Source organism: Ipomoea triloba, chromosome 14, assembly GCF_003576645.1.
Source record: "Ipomoea triloba cultivar NCNSP0323 chromosome 14, ASM357664v1".
Classification (NCBI taxonomy): Eukaryota; Viridiplantae; Streptophyta; class Magnoliopsida; order Solanales; family Convolvulaceae; genus Ipomoea; species Ipomoea triloba.
In genome coordinates, this window is record NC_044929.1 from 12,853,990 (window position 1) to 12,870,752 (window position 16,763).

General features: G+C 30.1%; 1 protein-coding gene and 1 long non-coding RNA gene across 3 annotated transcripts; both read right to left on the reverse strand.

Annotated features, from left to right (window-relative positions):
- Positions 1–2,468: 2,468 nt before the first annotated feature.
- On the reverse strand, positions 2,469–7,347 carry LOC116004914 (nuclear speckle splicing regulatory protein 1-like). Of its 2 annotated transcripts, none has more exons than XM_031245119.1 (6): positions 7,096–7,347; positions 6,278–6,503; positions 4,367–4,543; positions 4,126–4,248; positions 3,819–4,037; positions 2,469–3,228 (listed from the first exon to the last, which is right to left on the reverse strand). In XM_031245119.1, the coding sequence occupies exons 3-6, from the start codon at positions 4,532–4,534 to the stop codon at positions 2,791–2,793; spliced, it is 948 nt and encodes a 315-aa protein (XP_031100979.1). In that variant the 5' UTR covers positions 4,535–4,543; positions 6,278–6,503; positions 7,096–7,347; the 3' UTR covers positions 2,469–2,790. The 2 variants fall into 2 exon arrangements, with proteins under 2 accessions (XP_031100979.1, XP_031100978.1); XM_031245118.1 differs by having other exon boundaries at positions 6,278–6,517.
- Positions 7,348–8,416: 1,069 nt separating this feature from the next.
- LOC116005186 lies at positions 8,417–15,630 on the reverse strand. The gene is made up of 3 exons (XR_004094896.1): positions 15,570–15,630; positions 10,795–10,838; positions 8,417–8,963 (listed from the first exon to the last, which is right to left on the reverse strand). It is a non-coding gene; the product is annotated as an uncharacterized LOC116005186 (long non-coding RNA).
- Between the last annotated feature and the right edge of the window lie 1,133 nt (positions 15,631–16,763).

Below are 16,763 nucleotides of genomic sequence, written 5' to 3' on the forward strand. Positions count from 1 at the left end.
TACAAAAATTCCGGTTACATTGCAGTTCGACGATCAATGGTGTTGGAGAGGTGATACTAGGGGTCTCTACTCTGTCAGGCATGGTTATCGTATTATGTCTGAGCTACATAACCACAATATCTTGCCTTCTGCTACTTGGCGTAACCTCTGGAAAATGAAAATACCTCCAAACATTCAAAACTTTCTGTGGCGTTGCTATCATGGAGTCCTTCCTACCATGAATGCTCTTTCAGCGAGACATGTCGAGGTTGATGATCTATGCCCTCTGTGTCGTCTCAATCCTGAATCCCTTGGACATTTATTTTATGGTTGTATGCATGTTGCTCCTCTTTGGAATGATTTTATAGACTACCCACTCCCTGGAGCTACTGCTGATTTCATGACCTGGTTTTCTAATTTGTTTGTGAATGGCTCTCTAGCAGTAAGGTTGAAATTTGCTGCTCTTTGCTGGTGTATATGGCATGGAAGGAATGATCTTGTATGGAATCAAACTCCCTGGCAACCATCTAAAATTAAATTGGAGGTAATTCACTTACTTAATTCTTGGCAGGAGTTGGGTGAGAGAAATATTAGTAACAATATGCATGGATTCACATTGAGTAATGCTGCTAGTCCTACGGCTGATGTAGCTTTGATCTATGTGGATGCTGCAGTATTTCCTGAAACAGATCAAGCTAGTTATGGTGTGATTATTTTGGATAATAACGATGGTTTTGTTGCGGCAAAAAGTGGCCCGATTAGATGCTTGAATGATGCACATTTAGCGGAGGCAATTGCAATTAAGGAAGCTTTATCTTGGGCTAAGGAAAAAGGCATTCGTCGGCTGAAGGTTTATTCTGATTGTCAAGCGGTGTGCAACTTGTTTAATGGTACTTTGCCGGACTTCTCCTTTGCAGGTTGTACTATTAACGAATGTCGAGAACTTAAACGACACTTTGAGTTTGTGTCTATTCAGTTTATCTCTAGATCAGTGAACAAACCCGCTCATGTGTTAGCTAGGGCGGCCCGTTCGCAAACTGGTCCTCATTGCTGGATTTCTTCTTTACCATCTTGTATTCAAACTTTGATTTAATGATATTTCAGTTTGGTTTTCAAAAAAAAAAAAAAAAAAAAAAAATTTATGTTAAATTGCTTAAGCAAGTTTGAATCTCACTAGCAACAAATTAAAGCTAAATGCTCTTTTAGTTTACTTTTCATGAATCATTTAGTTAATGTAGGATACAAGTTTATATTGTACTAAAGTTTTTTTTTTTTAATCAGAAAAGAGAGGGGAACACCCTATAATGCTTAGATAACACAGTCTTCTGTCCCAGCAGGGACTCGTCTCGAAAACCTTGCTCCAATTTGGTCTTCCCTAACTGCATCCTTCAGCTTATTTGGGATTGTCTCGATCGCAATGAAGCCCATATTATGAGAAAGAACTTTTTTCACTAGCGCATCCGCAATCCTATTATGCTCCCGGTATATATGGCGCATGTGCACTGAGACAAATTCCTTTAGCATTTCAAGGCTCCTCACGATAATGTTGTTGGAACTCATATTTCCTCTAGTTATTCCTCGCATACAGTCCATCGTGCGCTTCGATTCACTTTCAATTAACAGGTGTCTTATTCCCAGGCGACTAGCCATACACACACCATGAAAAACTTAAAGTTGATCTAACTAAAAAAATTTAAAAATTAAAACGTATTTATGAATATAATTTTTTTTTATTTCAATTATTTTATCTAATTAATTATGTTTCATATTTTGTTATATATATTTTAAAATTTTCACACCCTTGAAGTTGCATGCTCTCCCATAAATCAATATCTTTCACTTTAGTTATAACGTTAGGTGTAACTACATCCTGGACATGTGGCCCGCTGCGATTCGTCTGTAGTTCTCTCTTTGGCGCGCTGCGATTCGTCTGTAGTTCTCTCTTGGGCGGCCCGTACGCACTTGAACGCCATCCTATGTATATATAGTGTTACACCTAGGTGTATAAATGTTAATAAGATAAATTACTTGCACTTGTAAGTGAAAATAAATGCACACGTGCAAGTAAAATGTATTACAGGTGCAAGTAAATTAATTACTTGTACTTGTAAGTGAAACTAGGTACATTTATAACACAATTACTTGCACCAAAGTTTCAGTTATTTACGAAAATGTCACGGTGTCATTTTTTTTAAATTACATTTGATTCATTGATCTGGACACATGGACGACTATAAAGCGTTCTCATTTCATTGTTTGGCGACAATTCACATGAACAAATACTACTTTGTAAAGAATAAGTGTTAGCAAAAAAAAAATTAATGTATATTTTAAGAAAAACAAATATCTTAAATTAAATATTAAAAATTAAAAACTCCAAACAAAAACAAGCGCTGGCTTGAGTGTCTTCATCCAGCCTTTATTCGCGGCCGGACGAAGAAAGCAACAGATTTTTTTGGCTTTTTCAGCAATAAGCCAAAGTTATAGTATAGTATAATTAAGCTATTACATCATTAGTGCAAATTAAATGATTTGGCAAATGTAACATTATTGATCAGAAGCTTTTGCTAAAATATAAGGGACTACAAACTTGAAACACTTACTACATATTCAAGAATTTCTAAAGCATTTTCCCCTCAATCATAGGGGTCCACAAATGAATTGAAACAAGAGACTGTAGTATGCATCTACTGCCCCTTGTATGGAAAGAGAATTACATGAGGATGTGAGAATATGACTCAAATGGAGCTACCAACAGACCTCAACAACACTAGGTAAAGAAGATGAGAAAACCTAAATGCACATTGCACCTCATACTAACCTTTCTTCCTTCGCTCTCTTCCGTGCCATAAACCGTTCCTTAGCTGCAGCCAGTGCATCGCCGCTCCTTTTATGATGCTCCTGTCTTGGTTGATCGTTAACTAATGCTTCATTTACAGCCGGTCCATCATCAATTGCCGGTGCAGTTATGGCTTTCTCTTCGGAGGAAGCATTGGAAATAGGTCTTGTATCTGCAGCCTGTTGAGACCTCTCTTTGGGACTGGGAGAACTCTCAATCTCTTGCCTCTTTATCTCCCTAGACATGTCTCGGGACACAGTGCTCGAGGATGGGATCTCTTTTTGCGGTTGAATTGCCACCTCTTCTTCATGCTGCTTCTCGGGCTTGTTTATCTTTGATTCTCCACCTCCAAAAGCGACATTACTTGCCAGGCTGAAGTAAAAGTCACTAATGTCTGTCTTCTTAGTAACCTGTCAAAGGAAAGAGGCAAAAGCAGGAGCAACAAGAGTTTAAAAAACTAATGTTCAACTCACTCAAAAATTGAAGTTCACAAGATGTTGTAATGTGTAAATCAGGAGAAGTCATTCACATAAAAATTTATTGGGGATATATAGATAAACACATGGGACATTGCAACATGTTGATGTAAAGCAGGAACATTATCATAGCGGATTGAAATGACAAAAAAGCATAACAATTATTTTAGGCCAACAGGGGAACAGAGAAAGAATAAACGGGTAAAAATTATCAGGAAGAATAAAATCCTTAGTCAATGCATGAAGGCATTATCGTATAAATTACAGAGTATGAGGATATATTCCAGAACTCCGAAGTCAACTTTGAGCAAAACAAATAAGATTTAAGTACAGCTCTTGCTTAAGAGAGTGTAGCTGAAAATCAACCCACAGAAAATAAATATAAACAGGAAAACTCATGCACACATGAAGTGCAGAGTCTGAATTCTAAGGAAAAAAGAGAGAGAGAGAGAGAGAGAGAGAGAGAACATGGCAGTTACATGAATAGGATAAATCAAGAAAAATCAAACAAGAAAGCAACTTACATCTTCTTTTGCCTCTCTTAGCTCACGAAGACGCTCTTCCTGCATCCACTTTTCCTGCTCTTGAAGTTTCTTCTTGTATGCGCTAGTGAGAAATTTATCTTTGTCTGCAAAGAGGTGGTCATCTTTAGTTCTCTCTTTGGCAAGTTTCCTCTCATATATTATCTCATGTTCGCGTTCACGTTGCTTGGCCTTATGAATTAGTTGTTGAATATATTTTGGCTGCAAAGGAATCAAGGAGGTAAGAAATGAATATTCAGTAACCCTAAAATAATAAAAATAACAATAATAAATGCAATGCTAAAAATACCTTCCTCTCCTCACGGTCTTGTGCTCGAGGTTGAACAGCCTTCATTTTCATGTCGTCATATACTCCATCATAATCAAACACTGATGGATCCTCTTCTAGAGCCTTCTTATGCTGCTCCTCGATCTGCCACAGCCCACAAGCAGCCAAAAAAGGAATTTTGTTAAAATTATGATAAATAAAAACCAGTTTTATGGGGAAAAAGAATGATTAAACATAGTCTTGTTAATATAGTTAGACTTACATCTCTCAGAGCCTTGTTCTTGGAAGCTTGGCGAGAGATTTCTTTCTCAACGTCATCATCATCCCCATCACCAAAACCAAGTGCAGTGGGGAGAGGGGGTCTTGATGGCTGTTTCTTCTGCTGGGAAGGTGGAGCTCTAAGCTGTAATCCATATCCTGACTTTTTCATTATCTTTATCTGTAAATTAGATGGGAAAAAAAAAAAAGAACTTATTTAGAATCCAAAAAGCTAAAGAAGTGATCCCTGGCCAAAGTGATTATTTAATTCACTCTTCTCCTGCCAAAGTGATCCCTGGCCATAATTGAGAACTAAAGAAGCTAACACACAATATGAAAATGTAACATGCCTCCACACTGCACATATCTATTGAAGCAGAATTAGTAAGGAAGAAAATTTTAGCCAAAGACCATTTGAAGGAAGCAAAGAATTACCACAGTTATGACTTATGAGGAGTACCATTTCCACCTACTAATAGCCTACCAAATTTTAATATTCCCTTCATCCCATTATAATTGTCCTACTTTCCATCTTAATCCATCCCAAAATAATCTCCACTTTCGTAATTTAAAGACTATTAATTTTTTACATTTTCCAGATTAGCCTTTTAACCCTTTTTAACTATTTTATGTAGGTCCAAATTGGCAAATTCACCTCTTTTAAGATAGACAATTTGGGATGGAGCGAGTAGTTTTTATGTCCATGGTGTAACCTAAAGAGTAACTCATGAACCTCAACTACTAATTTTTAGTGCTCATTCCATGAAACCATCAAAAGAAAAAGATCCCAATAAACAGATTTAGATGCTTAATTCCCAACCACTGCTCCTCCCACACCATTAGAGCTTATCCACTCACAATCATTTATCATTCACTATAAAAGACCCTTGTACTACTATATCAGTACTGTGTTCTGCTACACATATCAGAATCTCTTTAGAAACTACTGCTGTACTCAGTGGCGGAGCCAGAATTTAAGTTGAGTGGGGGCGAAGTAGAAAAGGTAAAATGAATACAAAACTGTTCAAATACCAGGCTCAAATACAAAATATCAAATACGAATAAGATTTATTTTCTTCTAAAGAATTTTTCCATAACTAATCAACATGAGCATAATCAACAAATCAGTAACTTACTAATTAGCAAATCAACATAAACATAAGCATTAAAGCATAATCAATGAATCAACATTATATCAAGGGAAAATTGTAATTTATGCCCCTCCATAATATGCCAATTATCAATGTCACCCCTATATTATTAGTGGTGTAAATGTTGCCCCTCAATTTTCAAAATGGTACATATATTGTCACTCCCGTACCGTACTGGAGGGGTAATATATGTACCGTTTTGAAAATTGAGGGGCAACATTTACACCACTAATAATTTATGGGTAATATTGATAATTGACATATTATGGAGGGGAATAAATTACAATTTTCCCTCATATCAATAAATCAACATTAATCAGTAATTTGTTAATGTGAATCAACATTCAGTAAGTAGTGAATTAGCAATCATTAACAGATTAAGTAAAATTAGTAAATAATCCACATTAACAGATTAAGTAAACACATTACCAGATTAACTAAATAAGTAATTAGTAATTAACTAATAACAAATTAGAAATCAATGAATTGGGCAGTGGGCACTACGGCAGCAACTAAAACTAAAAAAACACACACACAAAATTGGGACAATTAGGGCAAAAACTATCTGAAACTATCAATTGAATTAGGGCAAATTCAAAATCAGAGAAATTAATGCAAAAAAAAAAAACGAAATTAGAGAAATTAGGGCAAACCAAAAATTAGGAAAATTAGGTGAATAAATTATTGAAATTAACATTGGTGAGATTGGGAGAAGCTGATGTTAATTAGTAAGGGAAGAGTCGAAGTAGAGTAGAAGACCAAACCTGGTGGGTAGTGGCTGGTGTCGAGGGCTCGAGGCCACTGGCGAGGGCCGAGGCAGAGGCGGAGGCCGACAGGCGGTGGCGATGCAGTGGACCGGAAGCGGCGCAGCGCCGTGGTGGACTGGCGAGTGGCGAGGCAGTGGGACTGTCAAAGGTGGGAGGCGGTGAACTGGCGAGATTGCGAGAAGAAACGCATAGAACAGAGAAGAAAATGCGTAGTATCTGGAGCCTGGAGGAGAACAACTGAACAAATGAAAAATTAAAAAAAGAATTATATATATCTTAATCTTAACTATAATATAGCAAAATCTTTTTTGGTGAAAAGTTTCCGCCCAAAGAAATTACTGTATAGTATAGAAAATTTCGTGTATATATGTATTTATTTATGATTTCAATATACATTATACGTGCTTTCATTTTTTTTTTTGAAGTAATATATATTTACATAAGAATCTACTCTTATACAAATTTTCATATATCGAATGTAAATTTTAGAAAAATTAATAAAAAATTTTACTAAAAATGTAATTATCTTTATCTGTTTTGTCTTTAAGAAGCTTTTCGACTTCGTAATCGTTATGCATGTACAACGTGAACTCTTTGGGTGGGGTTTGAATTCTACTCTTTGCATTCATGAATTAAAAAAAAATTATGCTTACAAATAAATCTAGCAGAAAATCCAAATTCAAACATAAGGAAGAATTTCAGACAATTATCTAACTCTAAAAAGAAAGTATTATACGTACTGCTTAAACTGAATTAAATCGGACACAATAAAAATATATATAGCGAAAACACAACAAATAAAAGGGAAGACATACCTTTAATGTCGTGAATAATTGCTAATTTCGACATTAAGAAATTAGGGTTTCTTTTTCAAAATCTGTCACCAGGAGCTTATTCATCCGCTGTAAGAACAAGACTATTTAACAGTCGGCTAAATTGTTTGGAAGCAAGGACTATATGGGAAGATTTGGGGTTTAATTTTGGCAAGAGCGATTGAAGGTTCTAGACTGTCGACGGAGAGAGTGGAGAGAATTTGGACAGAGGCTAGAAGGTAGGGTGAGAGGAAAATGATTCTGGAAGGGCGTTTTGTTATTTATACTTGGGCCATGGGCTGCAATTTGGGCTTCATGATGATAATGGGTTTGGTTCATATATTAACAGATTACATATTATATATAACATATAAATACATTGTTGGGCCATTATTTTGGGCTTAGCACTTAAAATAATAAAGGCCCTGGCCCTTTTCTTAAAAAATCTCTCTCACACACACACACACATGTGTGTGTGTGTGTATAACATTTATATTTATATTTATTTATGTATTTATTAATTTGTGTTATTAATATTATTATTTATATTATTATTATTATTATTATTACAGAAAATGGTCAAATAACATCCTCTACTACTCAATAAAGTTTAATTAGCACCTGAATTGAAAAAACACTCAAATAGCACCCTTACTACTCAAAAAAGTTCAATTAACATCTTGAACTCAAAAAATATTCAATTAACTACTCCAACTCTTTAAAAAATTTCAATTTTCATTTTTTATATGGGTAACAATTTTAAAAAAATAAAAATATATTTTAAAAATAATTATTTAAATTTAAAAAACAAAAGATTTCGTCTCCCTAGAGATGAATCTGTTTTTTTTTTAATAATTATTTTTAAAAATTTATTTTACATATTTGTAAAATTTTTAATATACAAAAATGCTAATATACTTTTCACATATGTTTAAAATTTAGTATTGAACATTAAATTAATTAGTAGTAAATTAGTCTACTAAACTTAAATTGTAAGCATTTTTTATTTTACATATAGCATTTTTGTATATTAAAAATTTTACACATATGTACAATAAATTTTTTAAAATAATTATTTAAAATTTTACACATATGTCCATGGAGATGATATCTGTTTTTTTTTTTTTATAAAAAAAATTAATAATTATTTAAAAATAAAAATAAAATTGTTACCCATAGAAACATACAAAAAATGAAATTTGAATTTTTTTTTAAAGGAGTAGTTAATTAAATGTTTTTTGAGTTAAGGGTGCTAATTGAACTTTTTTGAGTAGTAGAGGATGCTATTTGAATATTTTTTGAGTTTAGGGTGCTAATTGAACTTTCTTGAGTAGTAGAGGATGCTATTTGAATATTTTTTGAGTTTAGGGTGCTAATTGAACTTTCTTGAGTAGTAGAGGGTGTTATTTGACCCTTATCCCTTATTATTATTATTATTATTATTATTATTATTATTATTATTATTATTATTATTACACGTGATTCCAAATGAGACAAGACAAGATATTGTTGGGGCAAATATTAACTCTTCTTATTTGTGAAGTAGTTGTAAGGTTTTAAAATTAAGTATTTGCTTCATTTGAAGATAAGAAATAGATCAGGGTCACATTAAATAAGCTTAGCAATCACGATCAGGGCCTCTTCTTAACCATCTGCTGGAGCCTATGGAAAGCAAGAAATCAGAAGGTTTGGAACAACATACCTGTCAACCACGGCAGCATTATTCGAGAAGCCAGTACTTTCATTGAAGCTTGGAGACAAGTCCACTGGCAGTCCATGAACTAGCTAGGGAAGCCATATTCTTGGCTGAATGTAGAGAATCTATGGAGGCAGGATCCTCCCTCTTTCTTTTTGGATGTTCTTTGTAATGACTTAAATTAATGAAGTTAACTCTTTGTTTTCAAAAAAAAAGAGCAAAAAAAAAAAAAGAAATAGATCGATAGCTTCTGACAACATATATAGTAGATCTATACTAGCTAGCCACCTCAGTCAAAGGAGATTGTATAATCTATATCTATACTATATATAAAAACATTATCCTCCTCTAGAATTTTCCCGCCCAAATGTAGGGATATTTTAGTAATATGGTAATTATAATAATAATAATAATATTAAATATTAATAATATTAATTATTATTATAGAATAATATTAATGATAGAATAATATTAATTATAATTGGTTATAATAGGTTATTAGTAATTATTATGGTAATTATTATGATAGAATAATATTAATGAGATAAGAATGTGGTTTTGATTGTTACAATTTTTTGTAATATTTATCTAAATGTACTCATATTCTGACTGAGATACAAAAATTATGAATGTCAATCATATTTATTATATTATATATGCTAATGATATCTAATAATTGTAATTGGCAAGTCCCATGTAAATTAAATCAAATATTTATTATATTTTATTTTCAAATCATTTCCAACCAATTCTCAAATGGTAATAACCTACTAACACAAATTGTTTGCTTACATAATATTATTTTATTAAATTAATTTGTTAATTAAATCGTAACAAATACTAGCATATTAATGTCACTTATACACGGTAATGTACGTGCAATAAAATTGGTAATATTTATATATACACGAAAATTGTCTTCGAAAAAAATATATACACGAAGATCACGTCCATAAAGTCATCATTTATTAATAGAAAATTAAATCAAGAATATGATATATTATTGGAATTGAAAATTAAATCAAGAATATAACATATTATTGGAATTGAAAATTACAAAATAATATCTATTAATAATAAATTAATTTGTTCATTAAATCGTAACAAATATTTTCAATCATATTATATTATATATATGCTATCAAAAAATACACGAATTACGAATCCTGGCTGATATACAAAACTTACGAATGTCAATCATATTATATTATATATATATATATGCTAATATATTACGAATGTCAATCATATTATAATAATAATAATAATAATAATAATAATAATAATAATAATGATATAACTCCTATGCATATTTGTGCCTTAATTGGCACTTAGTTAATTGATAGAAAATGAAAAAGGAAACGAAAATCAATAATTGACTATAAATAAAAAAGATCCCTAATTGATTGAAAATGAAAAAGAAAACAGAAATTAATCATTAATACTAGAAAATGAAAATTGAAAAAGGGAATGAGAATTACTAATTGCCTGCAAATAAAAAAATAAAGGATCCCTACGCCATACCTATAAAATGATAGGATCAAACTTGGGTTTGCCTTCCCCCTGTGCACTACTTAACAGATTCAAGAATTGGATCCTCTCTCTAAGATTTTTCCAAGAATGGTGGTTATCGTCATTCCTGGTCTTGATCGTCGTCGTCATTAACATTTTCATTGGTTTGTATTCTCTATCGGTTTTCTTCCTAATTTCTAAGTTTCCCACATGTATGCATATGTTTATTAGCACGTCTTCCGTGTGCAAGAACATGTATGCATATGTTTAAAGATGGGTCCTTTTTTTTAAAGTCCTTTTTATGTGATTTATTTTTGTATATACGTGATGATCTAGCATTGAAGCAGTTATTTGGACTTTGATGAAATGGTGGAGAAATGGCTTAGCATTCAAGTTACTGTTTTTACTATTCAAAGAAAAACAAAAACAAACCAACAAAAAAAAACAAAAAATATAAACATATGCATCGATTGAATTGAAGTTTGAGGAATTACCGGAATTAGAAATGGCGAAACGAGAACTTTTGCATCATTTTCCCCTGAAAATTGAAGTACACGCCCAAACAATTTAAAAAAATATTTAGCAAACAATAGAAAAGGAAAATAAAAAATGATTCATAATTCAATGATTAATATTAATAATGTTAGCACTAAAAATGAAAAATGAAAAAGGAAACAAAATTAACTTACGAGGAAAAATAGAAAACAGTACGAAATTAACTTACCAGGAAATGGACTAATAATAATAAGGTTACTAATAAAAAGAAAAATCCTAACAAAATTTTCATTTCGTGTTTTCTCGTCCAACCACTTCTGTCCAAACAATAGAAAATGAAAATTTATTGAGGAAACAATAGAAAAGGAAATAAAAAAAAAGGGTCCATAATTTAATGATTAATACTAATAATATTAACAATAAAAAAGAAAAAATAAAAAAAAACATAATTTAATAGTCACACATAGAATAATTATAGAATAAAATCTCTATTCTATTTAGTCATTCCTTATATAGCCTAAACTACTACACATCATTCCCGTCATTTCCTTTAATAATAATAACAATAATAATAATAATAATAATAATAATAATAATAATAATAATAATTTGGTTACCTTAATTACTTTACTTTCTATATTTTTGTAATATCGTATCAACCATTTGGACATATAATTAAAAATATTGAATCTATACTATATATAAAAGTAAAATTCTCCTATTTCATTTTCCCGCCCATACTTTTGTAGTCAACTAATTAAATATTTTATTAGTCAAATAATTAATAAAGCTTATTTAGTAAGAAAATGTAAATCGAAATGAACTAATATCTATTAATCGGTAATATATTGTTTTTATATTCACATATCAATACTATTAATAAAAGTAAAATCATCCCCTTAAACTTCCCCACTTTAACTAATATTACTAATTAATTGGTAAAAAAAATTAATAAAATTTAATTGGTAACAAAATTTTATTTACCAAATTCTGAGAATAATTAAATCATTATAATTGTGAGAATAATCGAAACAAATTCTGCAATAATAAATATATAAGAAAATTCCTTGAAAATTATGAGTAATTTTATAAGAAAAAATAATTTACTAATTATTATTTCCTCAAACAATAATATTTCGAATACTTATCTATACTTATATATCTATACTACTATTAATAAAAATAAAATAATCCTTTGTAAAATTTCCGCCCAAACAATAGTAAAGATAAAATGGAAAAGAAAACTGATTTTACTAATTGATTGAGAATATAAAAAGATCCTAATAGAAAAGAAAACGGAAATTAAGCAAATTGGAAAAGTAAAAGGATATTACTAATTAAATGAAAATTGATTGAAAATTATTTAAAAACTTAAAAAATAAAATTAATTACATTTTCCCTTTCAAAACTTTAAGTTATTTAAACTTTAAAAAATTAATTAAAAATGGGTTGTTATATTTTTTATAATAATTACAAATGATTCATTCAAATATGGAGGAGGAAGAAAAACTAAATGCGATACGGTGAAAATGAATATACTTAAGGTATAAAAGTATAATTGCACATATATTAGTGTAATTGACTAATAATAATTGTCTAATAATTATTATGGTAATTAAGCTAAACACTGATCATATTACATAATATAATATAATTAAATTATTTTCCATTTTTCTCATATTTATTTTAGTAATAATATAATTACATAAGTCATATTACATATCGATAATTTATGATAATTGTAAACTAACAAGTCATATATTATTCAATTAATTGTGTAATACTTTTGCACTAATCTTATAATCAAATAAATGTATAAGTTCAATATTAGAATTTTTTATAATTTCATCTTTATTTTTAATATCTAAATATATAATAAAAAATAAATTGCGCTATATAATATTCGATGTCATCGCACAAATAATTGGACAATTATTTGCTCTAATTCAAGCTAGGAAAACATCAGAAAACACAATCAATCCAACCAATTTCATTAATTGCGCTATATAATATTCGATGTTACAATTTATATAATTGTATATCGATCCAAATATTCTTAAAATATTGTAACAAATCCATTCCGTGCAACGCACGGGTGAAAATACTAGTAGATCTATATAACTATTGTGAAATATAGATCACTCTATTGGGTAGTGTAATGGAACGAGAATGATTATTAATAGATTGGCGGATCATGTAGTTGAAGCTGAGATACTCTTTGGAAAAAATGTGGGTACACGATGTTTCCCTAGATTATTAATAACACCATTAGATCCTCCATTGCCATTTAAGTTTGAAAGGAGACAATTCCACTAATGTTGTCTTATGCGATGACAATAAATAAGGGTTAGGGGCAAAGTCTGTCTGATGTTGGATTATTTTTAAAGAAACCTATTTTTGTACATGGACAATTTTATGTGGCTCTATCTAGAGTTAACAACTCCAATGGTCTTAAAGTTGTTATTCTTGATGATAAAGAGATTATGTTTCTTTAATGTCTAATGTTGTATACAAGGAGGTTTTGAATAATTTGTAACTTTAATATATAAAGAGTTAATATCACAAATGGTCCTCTGACTATTGAGGTAGTACTCCTTTTAGTCCTTGACTTTCAATTCGACCACAAATGGTCCTCTGACTTTCATTTTTTACCACAAATAGTCCTCTATTAAAATTTCTGTTAAATAGGTGTTAAATCTAGGAGTATTATCGTCAAATTGATATATATAATGGTCATAAAATAAAAATGTTTAGAATTTTTCACCAACAAGCATAATTGAAACAATTAATAAATATAAATACTCCTAAATAAAAAATAATGCACCTTATATCTCGTTATTATGCGTACAAAATGAAGATTTAATATTAGAGCTATTTGATTTAATTTAACAAATAGATTAAAATGGATTTTTTTTTTCAAAAACCTTGCTTCCATTATTTTCATGGTTGTTCATACATGGCCGATTAATATTTTTCACTCTTCATTAATCGATCAAATATTTTGTTTGGAACATAACTGAAGGCCGCCACCGTTGAATTAATATAATTAATCAATTACAAATTGCAGACATTAATCATGAAATTTTATTTAATTTGTTCATTTATGTAATTTGTCACGTCCATTTTGTTTTTATATTTATTAACTTAATGTTTATTAATGTTTGAAATTAATTATGGTGTCATATATTAAAGTATAACAACATCAGACAGACTTTGCCCCTAACCCTTATTTATTGTCATCGCATAAGATACCATTAGTGGTATTAACTCTTTATATATTAAAGTTACAAATTATTCAAAACCTCCTTGTATATAACATTAGACATTAAAGAAACATAATATCTTTATCGTTAAGAATAACAACTTTAAGACCATTGGAGTTGTTAACTCTAGATAGAGCCACATAAAATTGTCCATGTACAAAAATAGGTTTCTTTAAAAATAATCCAACATCAGACAGACTTTGCCCCTAACCCTTATTTATTGTCATCGCATAACTCTTAATATATTATTTTTATTCCATGTCTAATTCTTGATGATCCAACAGATCAAGAATTAGACATGGAACTATGGAAGAGTAGTGTATATACAAGTGATAACTCATTCCACCTTCAAGCACCTAATATAGTTACTTTGTAGAGATCAATGTAAAAAAATATTAGGTTTACTTCCAAGTAAATTACTTCTAAGTAAACATGATAGTTTATTAAATTATCTGCAATACTGGACAACACAAGAGGAGTTGCCCAGTATTCATGCATGCTTCAGATATATAGATAAACATAAATAGTTGATTTGATGGAAATTTAACTTCAATCTTCTCAATTGTTTATTTATTTGATTTAACAGTGATAACATTCGATTTAATTGTTTCATCTCTTTAAATTGCAGTTTTTTTACAGTATCCATATTTCTACAAAAAACTATTTCAGTGATATAGATATTATCACTGTCCTTGATATTTGTAAATTTATCTACTTCGAACTGAAATTTTCAGATCTGGAACCAGTTTAAACACTAAATGATCTATTAATAAATTTGCTGAGTTCTAAGAATCCAAAAAGATATATCACATTGATATGCTGTTAAGTTACAATTTGAAACTGATATATAAGAAAGCAGGCATATCTTCACTAACAAACTCTATAAGAAACACTAATTTACCATGGTTTTATAGCAATTGCAATGTATCAAATATGGATATTAAACTTTACTCTGATTTTTTCGAAAAATAGTCTAATATCTGTATAAAGAATATTGATTCTTTTAAGAGCATATTAGTTGAAGTTAGTTAAAAAAAAAAACATAGTTAGCAGGCAACTGAAATAAAACAACATGAAACTAATAATCCACTTACAGAACTACATGGTTCCACAGATAGTCATTAACCAAGACTCATGTACCTAAAAGCCTTATTCACGAGATCTTAGTTACAAGTAAAATCTATTTATGGGCATTATCTCAACAATTCTTTTTTAATTGTAAAAAAAAAAACTGAAAATGGTGAATACGGATCATTGTATGAGAGAACCAAGCTAAATCTATTAACAAAATCTATAGATTCAAGTAGAGAGGAAGGAGTTTGCAATGGACTATCTAGATTCGTATAGAGAGATGTACATACAACACTCAAGTACCAGTTTAGAAGAATCTAGGTTTAGAGAAATCTTAATTTACGCCAAATTGAGTAATCAATATAAGTTACAAATTGAATCAAATAAAGATACTCAAGATTCGAATGCATGCAATTATCCCCTTAAACGAAAGATATTACCAATCTTAGTGTGTGAGCTTGAGAGAGGAAAGATGCAGAGCTACAGTGAGTGAAGATAAAGATGATTCTGGAAACTTAGCTATATTATATGTGTGTGTAAAATTTCTTTATATATATTAACATTATGGGCCGGGTGTATTTGATGGGCTGATTGGCTGTCCATTTTGATCAAATACAAAATAGAATGAAACCTTAGTAATATAACGCCCATATGTATATATTTACTCATTCTTAATTGTAACTTATTTAGTATTATTTTTTAGAAAATTATTATCCTACATCCCATACTGTATCCTGAAAAACTGCCTTACTTTTTTTTTTTTTTTTTAATAATAATTAGTGGTACATATATTCCTAAATCCTAATTAACAACTCTTCTTTTCATCTCAAAAAATGTGAATAAAAATTGCTAATCAACATACTTTATTTCATTAATAAACTTCAAGAATGAATATTTATACAAAATATGTTTTACGTTAATAGTAATATAACATAACTTACAAATGTATAATTTTTGGTCTGTGCATCACACTGGATAGTGAATCTTTGAGTTTTATCATGTATTAATATTTTATTAAATTTTATACATTTATTCCTAATTAACAAATTCTTCTTTTAGTATCGATTCATAAACTTCAACAATAAATATCTTTACAAAATATCATTCGCGTTAATATTAAAATAATATAACTTACTAATGTATAAGTTTTATCCGTGCATCGCACGGGGCAATTACTAGTATGTATGTATGTATATGTATATATATATATATACACACACACACACACACACACACATATTTTACTTTAGTACAGCCAGTGGTTGAATATATATATATATATAAAACAACCCAAAACGAAGTAGTTTTGGGGCTTTATAATTTTGGGCAGTAGTGGGGCTTTATAATTTTGGGCAGTAGCTACCCCATGTTGCCTCCGCCACTGGCTGTACTAAAGTAAAATAAGGAAACAATATGGAATACATAGGGGGTGTTTGGTTATTGGCTTATCAGCTAAATTTTAGCTTATTTGATCAAGTTTAGCTGTTTGACCTACCAATAAACTATTTTGAAGTGTTTGGTAAATGGCTTATTGGGCCAATAAACTGAAAATTAAAAAGCTAATGAATGTAGCTTTTTCTATTAGCTTGTTGAGATCAATGAGTATATTGACTATTTTATCCTTTGAAATCAAT